Source organism: Musa acuminata, chromosome BXJ1-11 (assembly GCF_036884655.1).
Source record: "Musa acuminata AAA Group cultivar baxijiao chromosome BXJ1-11, Cavendish_Baxijiao_AAA, whole genome shotgun sequence".
Classification (NCBI taxonomy): Eukaryota; Viridiplantae; Streptophyta; class Magnoliopsida; order Zingiberales; family Musaceae; genus Musa; species Musa acuminata.
The window spans coordinates 3,469,734-3,488,019 of NC_088337.1; the positions used below are offsets into that span (position 1 = coordinate 3,469,734).

Sequence of the window (18,286 nt, forward strand, 5' to 3'; positions counted from 1 at the left end):
CGATTAACCAGAACATGCATGCAGGTACTCGAGTCATTCATGATTGGGAAGCCTTATATTGACTGGTAATGTGTGCATGTGGATCGTGGATCATGCGACTGGAGTTTTCCATGAGCAGAGATACCATCAGGTGGAAAGAAATGGATTGCGTGTGATCTTTGCACACCCCATTCGATTCAGTGTCACGTTGAGTTGTCCGAGAGGCATTCGTCTTGGTCTCACAGTGCTATTTCTGACAGCCACAAAGGTGAAGGAAATGAAAATGGAGAAAACGATGGTGGTGTTATTGCCGTAGGCTTATGGAAATGATGGTGATATCGTCCTCCATCGGCTTTGGATTCCATCCCCACTTAAGAGACAAGGAAACGCATTTCCAGACCACAAGATTCCGGCCCGTGCTGCTGCCGCTCCCTGTACGCCATGAAGATATGCGAGTAAGCTCCTAGCTTACCATCTTTATCACTCGGAAACAGCAGATCTGAGAAGAATCGACGAGTAAGATGGCTGTCTTCCACCCATTTACTCATCAGCTCCACCATCCTGTCACATCTCGATCGATAAAGATGGATGGATGACCCTTGAAGTAAGCCCTATGAACTGGAGGGGACATGCAAGATTGGAGAGCTTCCCAAGTCAAAAAAAAGATATCGCAAGCAGAGAGAGGGGGGGGGGGGGGGGGGGGGGGTTTCTGAATGAACAAGGCAGAGAGGGAACTTTTCAGAAAGGGGAGTGCATGATCCACAGGAGCCGCTGAGCCTCCAACAGTTGAAGGAGCATGGGGCAACAGTGGCCTCCAAAACCTTTCAGTACCATGATGAGAATAGCAGCTTGGCTCCCTCCCTCATGTACAAATGCCAATATTTAAGACCCTAGCAGCAGCTGAACCACTGGCTTCCTCCTCCCAAGAACTAGCTCATGTGGAGAAGACCTGGGAACAAGTGACATCCCTTGCCGTGGCCTCAAAGAACCCTACCATCCCCATCACTCCTCCAATGGCACTTTTCCTCGGCCGTGGGGACGACGCCGCGCACGGGAGCGAGCCTGGTGGAGCTCCCGTTTGAGGCCGGAAATGGCGATGGCACATGGGGTGGTGATGACTGAGCCGCCCACCTGCTCCGCTAAAGAGGGACATTCTTACGTTTTGTTGTGCGCATGGGGAGGGGTCCTATCTCAGCTCCAAAAGGGCACTCGAACCCCTCGACGGTGTCGGTGTTGACGACGCACCGTCACCAACAGTCGGAGCAGTACGTCGACTGCTCAGTGACGGTGCCGGGAACCCGGTAACCCGAAACCCGACAGGGGGTTAGATTGGACCCATGAGCGTATCGGATTCGGATTTAGAAGATGTAGGCGGATGGTTGGTACCTAAACTCCACCCGACACGGTCGCTGTCGTGGTGTCCGGCCGAATCTAATTAGATTGGGAATGAGAAGGTGGGGATCGACGCATCATTTAAGGCGTACTTAAAAATCTTTAGTTTCTTGATGTCAAGATAATGCGGGCACGTCCTCGGCGCGTTCAGTGTCTAATGCGGAGTGATCCACTTATAATGTCCACATGTACTTTTATATCGTATTATATTCCATAAAGTTCGTTCGTTCCAATTTGAAATTGTAAATCACGTTATGATCACTGTAAAGATCGTGTTCATCAAAAAGCTTGGAAAATACTTTATGGCCATGATTGTTGATGATTTGCTTCCAAAACCCAAAACATGGTTATTATTCTACGCTCCACTTTGATCATTACATTTCCAACAACAGTAGATCTACTTGAACGAAGAACACCTTCATCATGGATGGCCTGCTGAGAGAGCATGATCGACATGCTACGTTCCAGTGTCTATTCTTGCCAACAAAAGTAAGGATCATAATCACCTACCTTACATGCTTTGGATGATAGTACCAAAATGAATTATTGTACATTGAAAAGTAAAATCGGATGACTCGGTAAATTTTTAGTCAGATCGTGTGAACCATCCGGTTCGGTAAAAATAAACCCGGTTTAAACTCTCAAATATACCTTACTCGATGTGACATTATTAACCCGTCGGCGGTACGACGAGGGGCGGGGGAGAAGGGAAGGTAGAAAATGAAAGGTGAAGAAGACAAAAGAAAGAAGCAGCAGAGAGAAAGAAGTGAAAAAGTAAAAGAAGAAAAGAGAGTGAAAAGGAAAGAAAGAAGTTAAGAAAAAGAAATCTACATAGGACATGATAAAAAAAAATAGAAAAAAATTTAAAAATATTCGAAGGGATATGTTGTTGATGATTGAGTCAATACGACTTAATTTTGACCCGAATGCATAGGCTCTCTGTAGCATATTTAGTACCGATGACGTGGCTTCTAATATGATCTTTGTATAATTTTGATATTTTAAGATGGTTTTGAGATAGAATCTGATTTCTTAATTAATTCTTATACAAAAGTGAGGAGTTTCCTAATTTGACGTCTTCGTTGTTCAAATTAATTCGGAAGGTTATACGGAAGTGAGAGGTTTTTGAAAAAAAGTTCGACCTCCCAATTGGCATTGGGAGTCGACTTTTGTACTTGATTGGTTTTAATGTTTTCCTCTTGATGTTTTGTCTAAGAGACAGTAAACAAAGGATAGGTTTGAATGTGCTCGTGTAAACTGTTATTCATGGGGGCTTACAACATAACTCTCGTAGAAAATAGTAATTCAATCATTTTCTTTCATGTCAACATCCGAAGGGTTATTAGTTAGTGGGATGAGAGTTGATTATCAAAATATTCTCTTTTACTATCTTAATTTCATGAGACTTAAATAATTTAATTATTTTATAAATCTATGTAAATTAACTTAAATTACATCATATTATCAAATACAATAATAATCAAAACCTACTTACCAACGAAATCAAAAATTATAAATTAGATACTAAAAAACTAATTTTTTAACAAATATATTTTAAGTATCAAGAAATCACAATTAAATATATCCCAAGATGAACTTGCAGGCAGTAGTTCAGCAAACTTCTTTCTCAATCTTGTCAAATGAATAAGATAGTGTGTTTATCAATATTAATATTATATTTAATGTTATTGGTGTGATATTTCATCTAAAGAGAGAAGAGGAATGAAAGGTGGAGAAAAAAATTAAAATAAATTATTTATGTATTTTATTATAATAAAAAAATAAATATATATTAAATTAAAAATCTCAAAGACATGATAAACTAGTTATAGAAACCAATTAAAAAAAAGAAATATTAAAAATAAAAATAATACAAGTGAATCATATTAGAGACAAATGAAAAGATAAAATATAGAAACACATGATAATATGAAAGGATCACATTATATTAGTCCAAGACAGGTGGAGAAAGAAGGATATTTAACTAATTTTAAATATATTATAAAATATTTAGTCAATTAGTTTATTTTTAGGTTAAATAAATATATAATAATGGATTGGATGGATGACTGTGGAGGAAAAGGACATTACATATGTAGTCTCAATTTTAGAGGGACATGCGTCATATTTTACATACATTAAATAGCCAGTGCTCGTTCACCACATCTCCTCAACTCCCTCATAATTATAATTAATGAACCTTCTCAATGTTGAACTTAAATATCCTCTCTCTCTCTCTCTCTCTCTCTCTCTCTTATCTTACGTGGCAAATCAAGAAAAATTGGCGTATAAATATCCCAAAAAAAGAAAAGAACCACCGCGTCGTCCTCCGTCCTCCACCTCCACCTCCACCCCCGGACGCCAGCATATGAACGTGGGACACGAGGCCACATAAATCTCCGCATCCAGGGAGAGCCACCCAATTCTTGGAGCGATCTCACGATCGCGATGCGGCCGCGGGAGATGCCGCACCCGTTCTGCTGCATCGCCCTCGACTGCCCCGGCCTCGGCGCTCGCTCCCGGGCGCCGGACGATCCGCCTCCCGATCCCGGCCCCTCCTCCACCGTCGCCGTCGCCGGTGTCCTCTGCAAGTGGACCAATATAGGGAAGGGGTGGCGACACCGCTGGTTCTCCCTCGGCAACGGCGTGCTCTCCTACTCCAGGATCCGTCGCCGGGACCCCCCGCCGGTGCCCGAGGGCGATGGCGTCCGCCTCATCGGAAGTGCCACCGCGATGTTCGCCCCGGTCACCGCCGCCTCCTCCAGCCGCCCCGGCAGCGGCTGCGGTTGCCGTCAGCCCCAGAAGCCGGTGCGCGTCGTTCATCTAAAGGTATGCGAACGACAAACCATGCTCATCCTCATTCTCAGGAACAAGAACAAGAAACCCAGAAATAAGAGAAACAAATCGTCGCATCCGATGGTGATCTGATGTCAAGCATTTGAGATTTCGACAAATTATTACAGGAAAAAAAATTCACTTCGGTTGCTTTTATTTTTCCCAATCTCTTGTTCGTGATGTTGAGGCCGTCTTCCGTTCTCGTCCTTTTTCTGTTTCTCCGAATGAGATTTCCAATTTTGCCAATTCTATATGACCGTTCAATTTTCTCGCTCGATTTGGTCTTCCTGTTGAGGTCTGAAGCGGACGAAACAGTTGCTTCTAAATTAAGACGTACGAAAACATTACATGGACGGTGGAGATGAAGCGTCGTAGACAATGTCGAGGGCGAACCATGTACGATACGAGCCCCGCATCGAGTCCCTCCGCTGGCCTAAACTAGTAATCGCGCGGGTCGCGTCATTTGGCTGGCGACCAGCGTAGTACTTGCCACACTATTCGATGTGGGGACGGCCGGTACCCGCGTCTCCTCCCTGGCTATTGTTGTTACCTTCGCTGGGTTGGGCCGAGGGGATGTGGGTTCTGGATAGGGAGGGAGGGAGGGGGGGGGGGGGGGAGGACGACGTGAACAGGGGGAGCGCGGTTTGTTTGCTTGCGTGATGGCGATGGCTGGTTCCTGTCTCGCCTTTCTTTTGATAGGGTGCCGGGGAAGGGGGGATTTTTGGGGCGCCGTGGGGGGCATCTATATGTAAATAATTGGTAACAAGGGCGAGGTGTGACCCCCCTACCGCGGCTGCTGTTCTTGCCACAATGCACAGAGGGAGGGGGGCCGACAGCTGGATTTTGGCCTCAGCTATTGGATCTTTGCTCGCTGCAACAAAGCAAAGTAGGCAGTTGTACGGCCCTGGTTCTGGTTTTTGTCTCCTCTTTTGTTCTTCTTCCCCCCTCTATCTCTCTCTCTTTTTTTCTTTTCCTTTTTTTTGCTTTCCCTTCCAATGACTCCCATATTTGCCTCTTTCTTGGTGTTGTTAGGTATGTAACTGAAACTCTTCTCTCTGTCGTTGGGGTTTTACTCTGATCGTCGTCGCTTTAATGCATTGTTTCTTCCGCCATTATTTGATCGGTTGATTCCTCTTTGGTTCCAATTCTTTATTCAAAAATTTCCGCTTTTTTTTTTGTTGATGTTATTATAAAAGATTAATCTCGAGACTTGATCGTACCTAGAGTTTGTAGCTTGCGATCTCTGGGTAAGAATTGATTGCGTTTCTGCTTCATTGTTGTCCATGGTCCCCCATCGGTATATCTACTTTTTGAAGGATAGAAAGTGAATGCGAACGCCAACACAGTGCACGGTGGACGGAAGACGAACCTGTGAATGCAAGGGCTCCTGCGACTCATGATTCGCAAAAACCGGAGCGCCAGAAAAAAAAAAGAGGAAATTTTAAATGAAGTGGCACGCATCCAGTGGTCGGTAGTGTATACGAACGCTTCCAAACGGCTGTGGCCCTTTTCTTGATGGAAGTCAGTTATGATTACTCTACCTGCTGGAGACTAATGGTTCTCAAGATGCGGTCGCAGGTGTGTTTGCTGGCGTTTGTGGTTGTGAGCTTGACCAGTGATTTTAGCTGTTCTGGAAAATGTTACGGCTTTCAAGTGTTGATGACGTTTTTACTCTAGTGAGCCTTTTTTCAGCTCATTGCTTTCGGGAGGTGTTTAGTGGTAGTCTATGGCAGGAGATCGTGGACCGAGAGGACATTCTAATGTGATGAAGTCTCGTACTTCCAAGTATTTGAGCTGCAAATTGGTTCTTGAGAGTAAATGTCATGAACATTTGATAGGTTAAGTTTGTCCTGTTATATGCTAAAATAACACTGTCAAACAACATTCCCATAAATGTTGTTCTTTTTTTGCTGTTAGACATTTAATCTCCTGAACCCATTTGCAGCTCTATGCTATTTAGAACGTATCGGTGGCAGTCCGTGACATGAGATGGTGCATCGAGAGGACATCCTTAATTGCTAAAATTCTTATGTTCTATAACAAGAAAAGCCGACAGTGGTGTGCATGCATAGGTTACTTAGGGTTGGGCCAGAACTTAGACTGATTTGTTGCTTAAAGTTGAACTTACTCTTACACAAATTTTAAAATGTTGTAAACTGTGACCTCTATACTGTCTTTTGGAGGAGTCAGGTGTGGATGCCTATTAATAGTAAAAGAGCAAGAACACTCCTTAAATCCTTCCCTCTAACTGTTTTTGGAGATAGCCAGTGATGCCAGAGATTTCAAGCAATGCTAATAGCTTGGGATAGTTCGAGTTATCCATGGAGAAATGCAATAACTAAATCGCAACTAGATAAACCAATGGTTTCTTGATTCCATTTGTTAAACAACCTGTTGGTTTACAAATTGTTTGTTTGTTACTTTGATTTTGTTAAAAAGTGGTAACCAAACTTATGATTATTTGATTTGGGATAAATTGCATATTCTTTGGATCATATAGGTTAGGCCACTCAATGATCATAATAAACAAGACCAAAGAGAAAAGAAGAGGAGGGTGCCTACAGTTTATTTGATGTGCCTGCTGACTGCAAGATGACTATATTGGGATGTTCTGGGGTAGGTGAATGTAGTTTGAGAATCTTGTGTGTGATTGTACTATATTGAAGAGAATAGCTTGAGTAACCAGATAGGTTTCTAAGTCATGGATAGGAATATTGGCACACAACATATGCATGCATACGCATGCATATATATAATCGCATATTTTTATGCTTTTGTGTAGGCTATATATTGTGTCGTCCACTTGCAGTTTTGGAGTATGGAGTATTTCATAAAGCTTAACGGTTTTGCTTTTGGATTTTGCGTGCTCTCTTTCTTTGTAATCTTTAATTCCTCCATTTCTCCTTCACTTTGTGTTTCTGTATTTCCTCTAATTCTCTTTGATTATTAGATTTCCCTCTTGGAAATATCAAACTAAGCTTATAATAATAAGCAGAAAATTTTAACCATTCCATGGAATGTGTTGCACATATTTCTTTTTGAAATGAGGTATCACGTGCTTCATGTATACCAGCAGCATGCATGAATTTTGTAGCTAAATGAAACTTAGCACTCATAAGGGATGTCTTGAAGCAATATGCTGCTTTTGAACGCAAGCAAATTGTCCTGTTCAGAATCTAATTAGCTTCTTTTATGCTTCTTTCAGATCTCATCATTTCGTGAAAGTAAGACGGATGACAGAAGATTCTACATAGTTTCTCCAACAAAGACACTTCATTTGAGGACTTATTCGAGTATAGATCGTGTAGCCTGGATTCAGGCTTTGATTTTGGCAACAAAAGAAATTTCCATAAATAGAGGAGTTTCTTTTATGCAGAATGATGTATTAATTTCAACTGAAAAGCTTAGAGATCGCATGCAAGCTGAGGGATTGGATGAGACAGTTATTAAGGACTGTGAGCAGATTATGCGTATAGAGTTTGCTGAATACCACAGACAATTGAAACTTCGATATGAAGAGCACTTAACCTCTATTGGTACATTTCATCAGCAGCTGGAGGTACTTTTTGCATAAAACAAGTAATGGGTGGGTTATTATTTTCAGTTTCTTAGATTGACATGGTATTCTTTGTATTGCTAGTTCACCATAGTGTTTAATAGTTTATGTTATATGCTCCTTTACTATGTTGTGCTTGTTTACAAGGACACATTAAGATCTTTAGACACCTTAGGATGGAAAATGTTCTTTGAACTGTATCAAGATCAAACTGTTATTTGATGTTTATTAAACTTGCCTGTTACATTTAAATTTATACAATTATGAAATGATTACTGCCTGGATTGTCTTTTTCAGCTAGTGTTGTGATGACATTACTTACAAATTTTGATGCCTGAATTTTTCATAAATCATGTTAGTGTTGCTCTATATCCATTAACTCAAAGTGCATGTCATTTTACATTGCTTTGTGTTTGTAATTTGAACCTGCTATCTTTCTAGGTCTTAAAAATCTAATTCAGTTATTATAATGCACAGTATGGTGGAACTAATTGTCCTGCTTTTAAGTTATTTTCTCTTTCCAGTAGTTGAATATGTTACAGAATATATAATTATTTTCTCTTAAAGAGTTAAAATTCACAATGATTTTTTTCTTTGGGATAATTTTAGTCAAATCATGTGAGTCATGTTCTGTTTGTCCCTTTGACTATTTTGTTACTTGGAGGTGAATATTTAATATGGTTCCCTAAAACTAAATGATTTCTTTGTTTAACTTGTTTATCAGAGTTTAGCAGAATGTTGGATGATAATTCTTTGTTCAAATTGGCTGAAATCACTAATGATAAGTATGCCGACTACTTTAGACACTATGATCTTCCTTTAAAAAGTTGCCTTAGCTAGGTAACAGGCATTAATCATATATGGTAGATGTCATGGTGAGAGAACCCAGAACTTATGCTCTTATCTTCATGGCTTTATCGAGCCTTCTTACCCAAGAAATTGGTACATAGCAACTTTACATCGGGGAAGAAAACTTAAATGATAGTGACATCATTAACTGACGTGATTGATCTACCTCAAAGATGATTTCTTCATTTGTTTAAGAAGTTCTTTTTTGCTTGAATATACCATTTCTAAGGATGCCAATCTGCATATGCAGGAAGTTGATGTAGAAGATGCTGCGACTCGCGAAGGCCAATTGCAGCTACCCAAGTATGACTATTCCAGCTCTGGGCGTGAAAAATTTAATGGTACTTCCTAGGCTAGTTCTAGTTCATGTCAATTCAAGAAAAACAACAGTATAATATATTTTTTTCGATCAGTATATGTGTATATCTATTGTTGCTTCCTTTTGGTCGTGTCAAATCTTGTTTAATTTTGGAAGTTGTCCTTCTGGCTTAAGTTGTTTGCATGAATGATGTCAGAGCAAGTAATTTATCTGAAACCTGCCTCTCTTTTTCCCATCTTTTTACCTTTGATCTGCCACCTTTATGGGCTTATTGCAAAGCCCATTAGATCTTCTTCTTTCGTTGTTATTATTGTAGTATCACAAATGAATTTAATAAAACTACTTTGTCGTTGGCATTGATGGCTCACCAATGAATCTTATGTAAAACGACCATCAACCATTTGGACATTTGCCATTTCTTTCTGTTTTAGCTGTTTTCTCATGTTTCATACTCTTATATTTTTTTCTTCTGTATTGGATATTTCACCAATGAATCCTTTCTGTTGTTGTTTCACCAATGAATATTGTGTAGAACATACCTCATCAAATGCATCATTCAGCTGCATGAAGAAGAATGACAAACAATATCTCCTCGTCTTTCATGATGTTTAATTTTGTAATTTGACCAAAATCTTAATTATATCCTATTCTTTTCTAGTAGCTTTCTCAAATCTTTGACAAGTAAAATTTATTTATCTTGGAATTAGCACAGTTGGTGCACTAAATTGATGAACTAGAAACTCATATTTATCATAAAATAGATAAATACAATTTGCATATGTACTCCCAGTAAAATCAGGGCTACTCTATTCTAGTTCGGTGTTTTAGTGGTTCAGTAATTCCTGGTATCAATCATACTTTTGATACAGAAATTTTTTAAGTTTTATATTAGAGACAATCTACAACCTTGTGCTGCAAGTTGATCTTAATTGATAACAGAATAAATAGATATTATCAGCAATGATCTACAGAAATTTCCAGAGGAAGTGGTACACTGTAAAACCTTGATTTGCAGCTACTACATTGAATGCTTTAGTTTACTATCAAGTGATAATTTTTACCCCTTCTCTTTTTATCAATTCACTTTGATTAGAAGCTTCCTTGGTATTCACTTACAGATTATCCAGATTGCTTTAAATCTGGATATCATACTTGAATTCATGTTGCAGCTAAAAAAAAAATATTTTGTTTTCTTTTTTTTCTCATAGTTGTATTTTTTTGACCAGAGTACAGTACAACTGAATCATCTGATGATGTTGAAAAGCAAGAGCTCGATGAATTATCAGACGAAGAAGAAGTTTCCTTTTTTGATACAAATGAGTGCTTTGGTGATCCTATAGTTACCTGTGCCGCTGAAGTAACATCCTCAAATGTGTCTAATATAATTTCTGGATTTAATACTAACCATTGTGATGCAAAGATAATGGACGTTGAGTTACAGCCTGATTATCCGAACATGTTGCTCCATATCCCAAGGCGGAAGAAGTTGCCAGAGCCTATTGAAAAGGAGAAAGGTGTTAGCCTTTGGTCAATGATTAAAGATAATGTCGGAAAGGACCTCACACGAGTGTGCCTTCCTGTTTTCTTTAATGAACCATTGTCTTCACTGCAAAAGTGCTTTGAAGACTTGGAGTACTCAGATCTATTGGATCAAGCATACGAGTATGGGAAAAAGGTAGCGTACTTATTTCTGTTTCTGTGCTGGATTTTCACATATCATCCTATAATATTAGAACAAAAAGCAACATGCCCTTTTTTTTTATTTAACTATGTTTATCTGTTTGTTTATCTCCTATCAAAGATATATATGGAAAAATTATTCTCAATTTATGACTTTTTCAAGCAAATATGTAGAGGCACAAAATTATATACTAAATTTTATCAGTGACTTTATTTGCAGATAAAAATTGGCTCAGCTATTGATAATTGTTGCAACTCTTATTAGTTCATTTTTTCAATTGTTTGCTTTTGAATCTTTTACTAGCATTTGCTTTGCAATTTGAAATAAAAGATGGTTACTCATTATGCCCACAATATGAAGTGCAACTTTAGCAAAGAATTGAGATTCTAATTAAAGTAGATGGAAAATAATTCTTTAGAAGTAAAAGTGATTGGTATTTGGATTTTGTTATTCAATGATTTAGAGAGATCAATGAAGATATTATTTATAGATATAAGAAGATGGTTAAGGTGAAGAAAGCCATGAAGAGCATCATATGATCATTGTGTCTCCTAGATTACGAGAGAAATTTTACTAGCCAAATCTTGGGCAATTAGAAAATATAAAAAAATAAGTGTTACTGGGATGAAAATACATAAAAGATTTATAAGAAAAGATAAGAATAAATTTTTGCATTTTGATCAATTGAGGGTAATTTAATGAAGAAAATCTTTTAAGATCAGTTTGAATGTGTCTAAGGAGACCTATGCACTGTTATTATTAATTGAAATAAGTGTGAAGAAAGGTAGAGGAAAACCTAAGATTTCTTTATTAGAAGCAATTAAAAGATACTTGATGGCTCTTTTCTTTAACGAAATGTAATGTGGGAAAAGATGTATCTGGTTGACCCCAAATGGTTGGGACTTATTGATTGTTTTCTCGTTTTTAATGATTTTTCATGTAGGACATTCAACATTGATATATAACTTTGAGGTAGCATAATTATTTTTTTTAAGAAAAAGCATTCATTACTTACAGTGGAATATTACAAAACAGAGATGACATAGACTCATCGAAGTCCAAAAAGAAGGGAACTGACAGGATCACCTAAAATTAGTAAGGTTCTGGGTGACGAAGTTAAGGTTCCTGGAGAGGAAACTACCTTTAACTACCTGCAACCTTATACAATACTCGGCTATGTTAGAGACAATAGCTTTAAGGTGCTGACCTTGAACCCTTGAGGTAGCATAGTTTGTGATACAGAGTACTTACCCTTTACAGATCTTAGTTTAGAATTGAAACACTTTATTTTTGTATTTGTATGGGGTGCAAACTTTATTTTCCCGATTGAAACAGATTGGTGGTAGTCTTTGACAGGGATTTACATTTACTCAATTTGCTGGTGAAGTTTGCCTTAAAAAATTGCTCATGAAGTGATCAATCCATTATTTCCTTGCAGTATTCTATTTTCATCCATTTTTGTTAATAACAATAACATATCCACCTATAGAGTTGCAAACTTGCTAGCTATTGCAGACAAGTTGGTCATTATCTTTTCTAGATTGCTAGTGAAACCTTTGTCATGTAGTGGTTCCAGGATTCTTGTTAGATGTAGGATATTAACATCCAGTGGTTTTAAAAGACACTCGGGTGCTTGCCTAGACCCTCGGGCGAGGCGAGGCCCAAGTGCCTCGCACAAGGTTCGGACGACACGCTTCAATGAAGCATCGCTTGGGCGCTCGCTTGAGCCCAAGCGTCGGGCGTCTTGAGCGAGCGCCCGATTGAATCCAACGAGTCAAACCAAATTGTGAATTCTGGTTTGGTTTAACAGTGACTTAGTTGGTCCAATCAAACCAACTAAGTCCAATAGTAAACATTAAAACCCACCCCCCTCCCTTGACTTGCTCGGTAAACTCTAGGATCCATCGTTGCATCCTCTACAGCTGACGAAAAGGTCCAATCTTCCGCTTCCGACACCGACTAAGTCTTCCACTATCGACTAAGTCCTTCGTCGCCTACGTAAAGGTCCGAATCTTCCTCCTTTGCCGTTGCTTTTTTCGTGTGCAGCTCCCTCTACTGCTTAATCTTTCGTGTGCAGTTCCCTCCACTGTCAAGGGACAAGTCCACAGCTTTCTTTGCCACTGTTGTTGTCGTTCGCAGTTTCCTCCGCCGTCGCTGTCCTCGTTCGAAGGTTCCTTTGTCACCGGTGCCCTCTCCTCACCCACGTTCCACCATTGGTGATTCCTCTTCTCCCCCACCCCCCCCCCCCCTTCTCTACTGCACACAATTATATCAACTGTTAACAGTGGATTAACTACTGTTAGCAGTGGATTGTTAATCCTTAGAACTGATAATTAAAACTATTGTTACCATATATTATATTATATTATTATTATATTTTATATTATATATTTTAAAATTATATTATTTTTTATTTTAATATTCTAGAGTGCCTCGCTTCGCTCGCCTCAGGTGTTTTGAGACCTTGGCACCTTTTGACGCCTAGCACTTTTAAAAATACTATTAATATCACTGTTTATTTGTTTTAATTACTGGGTACCACCTTCATTGTTGCTGATAGGTATCTGGTACGCTTTCTATATTTTCAGGTACTCATTATCTTCCATAATTTCTATAGTTTTCCATTGCTGATAAAGATTATCTTTAAGTTTTTCGTCATGCTTCTCACTTTTTTACTACCATAAAGGATTGAAGAGAAGCACCTGAAGGATCATTCTAGTGTAGTTTATCAAGGACTCATCCATGAACATCAGTTACAAGCCACTAGGCCAATGAAACCATACTTTTATAACCTGTTTGTTTATTCCTTCAAAAGAATTTCCATTCAAAATATCTTCTGGAGTTTCAAGTTTTTGTTTGTCTGATAATGATGAGCTTCTGAGGAAATACAAGTATTAAAAGAGGGTTAGATATGGAACCAATAAGTTGGAGCTTGACAAAGAATGATGTGTGCATAAACTTCAAGAATGCAATAAACGACCTCCCATACATGAGGAACCTGCCTGCCTTGCTCCTGCAAAAAATGAGGCTACTATCCAGGCTGACAATGTAAGTCCAATATAATTCAGATGCTGTTAGACATGAGAATGCTTTTGTCAGCCTAGTGTTGTATCACTTGAAGAAAATGCATCAATGGAGCTGAATGTTATCGAGGCAGTGGGGCGGTTAGTGCTAAAGAAGTATTGGTGTAAACTTGGGATAGAAAACATCAAGATGTTTTACATCTAATAATATCTCCTAGAATGCAACAGCTGATCTACCAAATTGCTTGTGTTTGTGAGTTAAATACCCATGATAGGCAAATAATAGAAAGAATGAAGTTGGAACATTGGCAATATTGATGAATTTGGAGTATCAAAAATACACAAAAACCTATTATAACACAATGTACAGACAGCAACATATCAATGATCGAACAGTCAGCACAAATTCTTAGGGTCAGGAGTTTCAAAAGAAAATTGGCACTAGGCTTAATCTTAATTATAGACCAATAAGCCATTGAAGAAAGAAAATTTACCTGCACATATGTACTATGAGAAGGCAACACATGAATTTAGGATGCATAAATTACATATGTGCGATGTATGATATCTCTAAAGAAAGTGATATCTGCTTTTTTTGGTTCTAATTAATTATGTTCATGAGCATATGCTGAGTATAGGAAATGTGTTATTTATAATATCTTGTACTGAAAGTCAAAACTGGTAATGTTTCTGTAACCGCAAAACTGAAGTTGCCACCTGTGGTGGATTTGTGATCTGTGGCTTTGAATAATGCACTTTTTTAGACCTAATTTGTTTCATCTTATAGGGAGGGTAATGTGTGCATGGCTTATAACTGCAATGCTCTGGATTATCTTAACATGTGTTTCTTATGTTGAATTCTTGTATTTAGGGGAACAGTCTCATGAGAATTCTGAATGTAGCTGCCTTTGCAGTCTCTGGATATTCTTCTTGTGATGGTCGCCCTTGCAAACCTTTCAATCCTCTGTTAGGTGAGACATATGAAGCTGACTACCCTGACAAAGGAATCCGCTTCTTTGCTGAAAAGGTAGGTTTTTGGACTATGATATGAAGATTTGGCCTTCACGTTACTGTTCCAATTTGCATCAAACTCTTCATTAACTATATCCCTTTACTGAATAACTTCACTTGTCCAGAATTACAAGAGTTCTATATTTCTCTTATATACATAATTTTTTTTTATATATAAGTAATTTGTTGTCTTTTTCTAGCATGAACTTGATCAAAAAATGTTATATATAGAGCTATAATTGGAATACATAAAAGTCTTTTCTAGTTTTATGAAACTACTTAATTGTTTTTCTCTTTTTTTTTAATCCAAAAGAAATGTGGAAAAGTTCCATCCTCATTGTGTTTATGGAAGGTAAACAAGAAACAAAAGACAGGTAAGCTGGGTGAAAGAATTTAAAAAGTTATCAATAGCTTACCAGAGTTTCTAGAATTAACCTCATAAACAAAGTTAACTGTCTCTAAAGTTTACAAAATGTACACAAAAAGATACACTTTAAGAATTCCAAAACATAAGAGTAAAATTTCTACTCTGAAGCAGTTTCTGTCAAGAGCTTGATCAACATGAAAAGTTCAAATAATTATCTGATAAATGGCCACAAGAAAAGATTTATGACTTTGTTATATTTTACACACCTGCAATGCCAAACCATGATGACTAATAGAATTCTTTTGAATATCCCATCTGATTATCTACGTGTTGGGAACATTGGAAAGCTAGGAAATGCCGAATTGTCCAGAGACTCGATTGGATGCAGATTCTGTTTTTAAAATGCATTAACAATGTATTCAAGTGGCAAATTAACATGTTTATTAAAAAGCTGGAAAACTTATTGTTTTTTGGCTTGTGGGTGAAACCATTCTTCGATTTGTATATTTTCTTCTTTTCTCTCAGACTTATCTTCTCTTCTTCCTTATAGTTTCCTTCCTTCTCTTTTATTTGAATCCTTTCGTTATCTCGGCGGAATAAGATGATAGGCTATGCCTGTATTTGGTTGACAAAAAAAAAAATCCAACTGTCTCTACCAATACTAAATGGATCCTGTAGCTAAGCAATGGCTGATGAGTTAAGTTAATCCAGATCCCAACCATCTGTATTCTATTCATAATTGAAATTAGTTTGATCTCATGGGAAAAAAATAATTTTTGCTCTTAAGCAATTCCAACAGACTTTGGCAATCAAGCAATAGTTACCAGATAAAACTTTTTAGAATCTAGCATGCCAATCATCTTTGTTTTAATTCGTTCTTACTATTTGTGCTCATTTCTTTATTGATTTAGTTTAGTTTATAAGATACATAATTCGTTCATACCATGCCTTATTTGATATGTTTTGTCACCTTTAAAAGGCTAATACATATATGCTCTTCTAACTATATCTACATCTTTCTGTAATGTTCTTTCACAATTGATAAAAAGTCTGGAATGATGTTGCTCACTACCTCACTTTCTAGGTTAGCCACCACCCTATGCTTATCGCTTGCCACTGTGAAGGTAGAGGTTGGAAATTCTGGGGAGACAGCAATCTGAAAAGTAAATTTTGGGGACAATCTATACAAGTAGACCCTGTTGGTGTACTAACCTTGGAATTTGATGATGGTGAAATTTTTCAGTGGAGTAAGGTATTATTACCATGCACAACTGTTCCTGAGAACCTCAATCTTCTGTAACAAAACAACTATCTTTTTTTCATTGTAAAAGATATTCACTAGTCTAGATTCCATTTATATTATAAAAGAGATATATGTTTTTCTTGTCATGCTATTCCAGGCTATCATCTTTGAAAAGAAAAGAATACTCTTCTACCCTGTCCAATGAGTCATTTGATTTCCCATGTAGGTCACAACAACTATCTATAACCTAATTCTTGGTAAGGTATACTGCAATCACCATGGTACAATGAACATACGGGGAAACCAGCAGTATTCTTGTAAATTAAAGTTCAAAGAGCAGTCACTCCTTGACCGCAACCCTCGCCAGGTAAGGAATGAGAATTTGCTGCATTTGATCCAGGCTTATCAGGTTCTTCTAACGACAAGGGCCACATTCTTCCACAAAGGTACAAGGTCTTGTTGAGGATGCTAAGGGAACAAAAGTTGCCACTTTAGTAGGTAAATGGGATGACAGCATGTGCTGCTCGTTTGGTGACGAAGTCCTTAAGTCCAAGAGCTCTTTTTTGACAGAAAATTCAACTTTGTTATGGGCAAGGAATAAGCCTCCTCCTGACCCCACTCGATACAACTTGACATCGTTTGCAATTACGCTAAATGAGATAACATCAGATCTGAAGGTAGACATGGCATGCGAGTTGTTGACTTTCACCTTTTCCGATTTACTTGTCTCTTCTTTTACCTTTGTTCTAAATTCTGAATATTGGTCATCGATTAAGGGGAAACTTCCACCAACTGATTCAAGACTCCGTCCGGATCAGCGATACCTTGAGAACGGGGAGTACGAAAAGGCAAATTCAGAAAAGCTGCGATTGGAGAGAAGGCAACGAATGGTGATCCTCTCATGTCATAATTCTTTTAAGCTCGAAAGTCATGAATAAGGTTTTCTGTTTCTTGATCTCCTAATTATTCTAAGGGGAAATATGCTTGTTACTTCTTATGATATACTATCCAGCAATGCTAGGAAATTTCTATTACCACATTCTTTATAAAGATATTTACTGCTTGATTTTGACCTTCCACCAATTCTTTACTGATTAGAATACTAGTACTGATTACCCTGGAACTTACCTAAGATGCAACAGAAACAGTCCCCTGAGAATTTGAAGTGGCTTCGTATAAAATGCATTATTGCGTGTAGGGTGCTCTTACCTTGATATGGGCTTCTGTTGTCATTGAATTTTGGGTCTCTTTCCTTGGTCCAGAAGTTAGGTGTTGTTGGTTGTTGACCGGTAGTCCATGATTGAAATTTTCTTTTGGTGCAGTCGAGGAAATTGCAGGAAAATGGGTGGAAACCAAGATGGTTTCGGAGGGATAGTGAGGATGGAACATTCCGATATATAGGTGGATACTGGGAAGCAAGGGAGCAGATGAAGTGGGATGACTGTATGGACATATTTGGCGAGTTCTGAAATGGTGTAACTATGGTTCCCTGCTAGGAAGAACTTTGCAATCGGGTGGGTATGATGTGATGCCTAATTGAGTTTCCTGCAGATGCTACTCTTCTGTGGTAGACATTTGCGCTTACATCTATCAATCTGCAGATGGCTTGTGGGCTTTGTGGGTCGATGGAGTTGCTGATTGAAGATGCTTATATCCAACTGTTTATTCCTTTGTTGTTTGATATTGTTATTCAGTTTAGGGCAAGAGGACATTCTTTGTAACATGGTTATTTTATATTGTAACTTATTGCCCCTTTTGTGATTAATTAGCATAACTTAATGATCCGAGGGCCACATCGTGCTGAAATTGCCTGAATCACCTATGGCTGTAAAAAAAAAACATGTGTATTCATCTGTTGCTCCACTGTGTCTATATTTGATCTCTTACACCAGTGACCTGAGATTCAATGCATTTACCTTGTGTAGCATTTCGTGTCGCAAAAGCTGTCTTTGCGACTTTCTAAACAAACCTTGTATCGGTCGATCATCATTTTTGTTCTTACGGTCAAAAGCTTATTTAAATTGTTGAATG

General features: G+C 38.2%; 1 protein-coding gene across 6 annotated transcripts; it reads left to right on the plus strand.

Moving 5' to 3' along the window:
* The first annotated feature begins 3,682 nt into the window (after positions 1-3,682).
* Positions 3,683-18,048, plus strand: LOC135596896 (oxysterol-binding protein-related protein 2A-like). 6 transcript variants are annotated; one of them, XM_065089151.1, is made up of 12 exons: positions 3,683-4,200; positions 7,412-7,765; positions 8,862-8,952; positions 10,157-10,605; positions 14,506-14,661; positions 16,097-16,264; positions 16,482-16,622; positions 16,702-16,753; positions 16,826-16,932; positions 17,032-17,145; positions 17,578-17,769; positions 17,857-18,048. In XM_065089151.1, the coding sequence occupies exons 1-11, from the start codon at positions 3,820-3,822 to the stop codon at positions 17,722-17,724; spliced, it is 2,160 nt and encodes a 719-aa protein (XP_064945223.1). In that variant the 5' UTR covers positions 3,683-3,819; the 3' UTR covers positions 17,725-17,769; positions 17,857-18,048. The 6 variants fall into 6 exon arrangements, with proteins under 6 accessions (XP_064945223.1, XP_064945221.1, XP_064945226.1 ...); XM_065089149.1 differs by having other exon boundaries at positions 16,702-16,932; XM_065089154.1 differs by lacking the exon at positions 3,683-4,200 and adding an exon at positions 4,936-5,092 and having other exon boundaries at positions 16,702-16,932.
* Positions 18,049-18,286: the final 238 nt, after the last annotated feature.

What these genes read in the sequence shown, in the direction of transcription:
- LOC135596896 (XM_065089149.1), top strand. Translation starts at nt 3,820, where the DNA reads ATGCGGCCGCGGGAGATGCCGCACCCGTTCTGCTGCATCGCCCTCGAC. An exon ending in TGCGCGTCGTTCATCTAAAG is followed by an intron (nt 4,201 to 7,411) that starts GTATGCGAACGA and finishes TGCTTCTTTCAG; the next exon opens with ATCTCATCATTTCGTGAAAG. An exon ending in AAATTTTTCAGTGGAGTAAG is followed by an intron (nt 16,265 to 16,481) that starts GTATTATTACCA and finishes TTTCCCATGTAG; the next exon opens with GTCACAACAACTATCTATAA.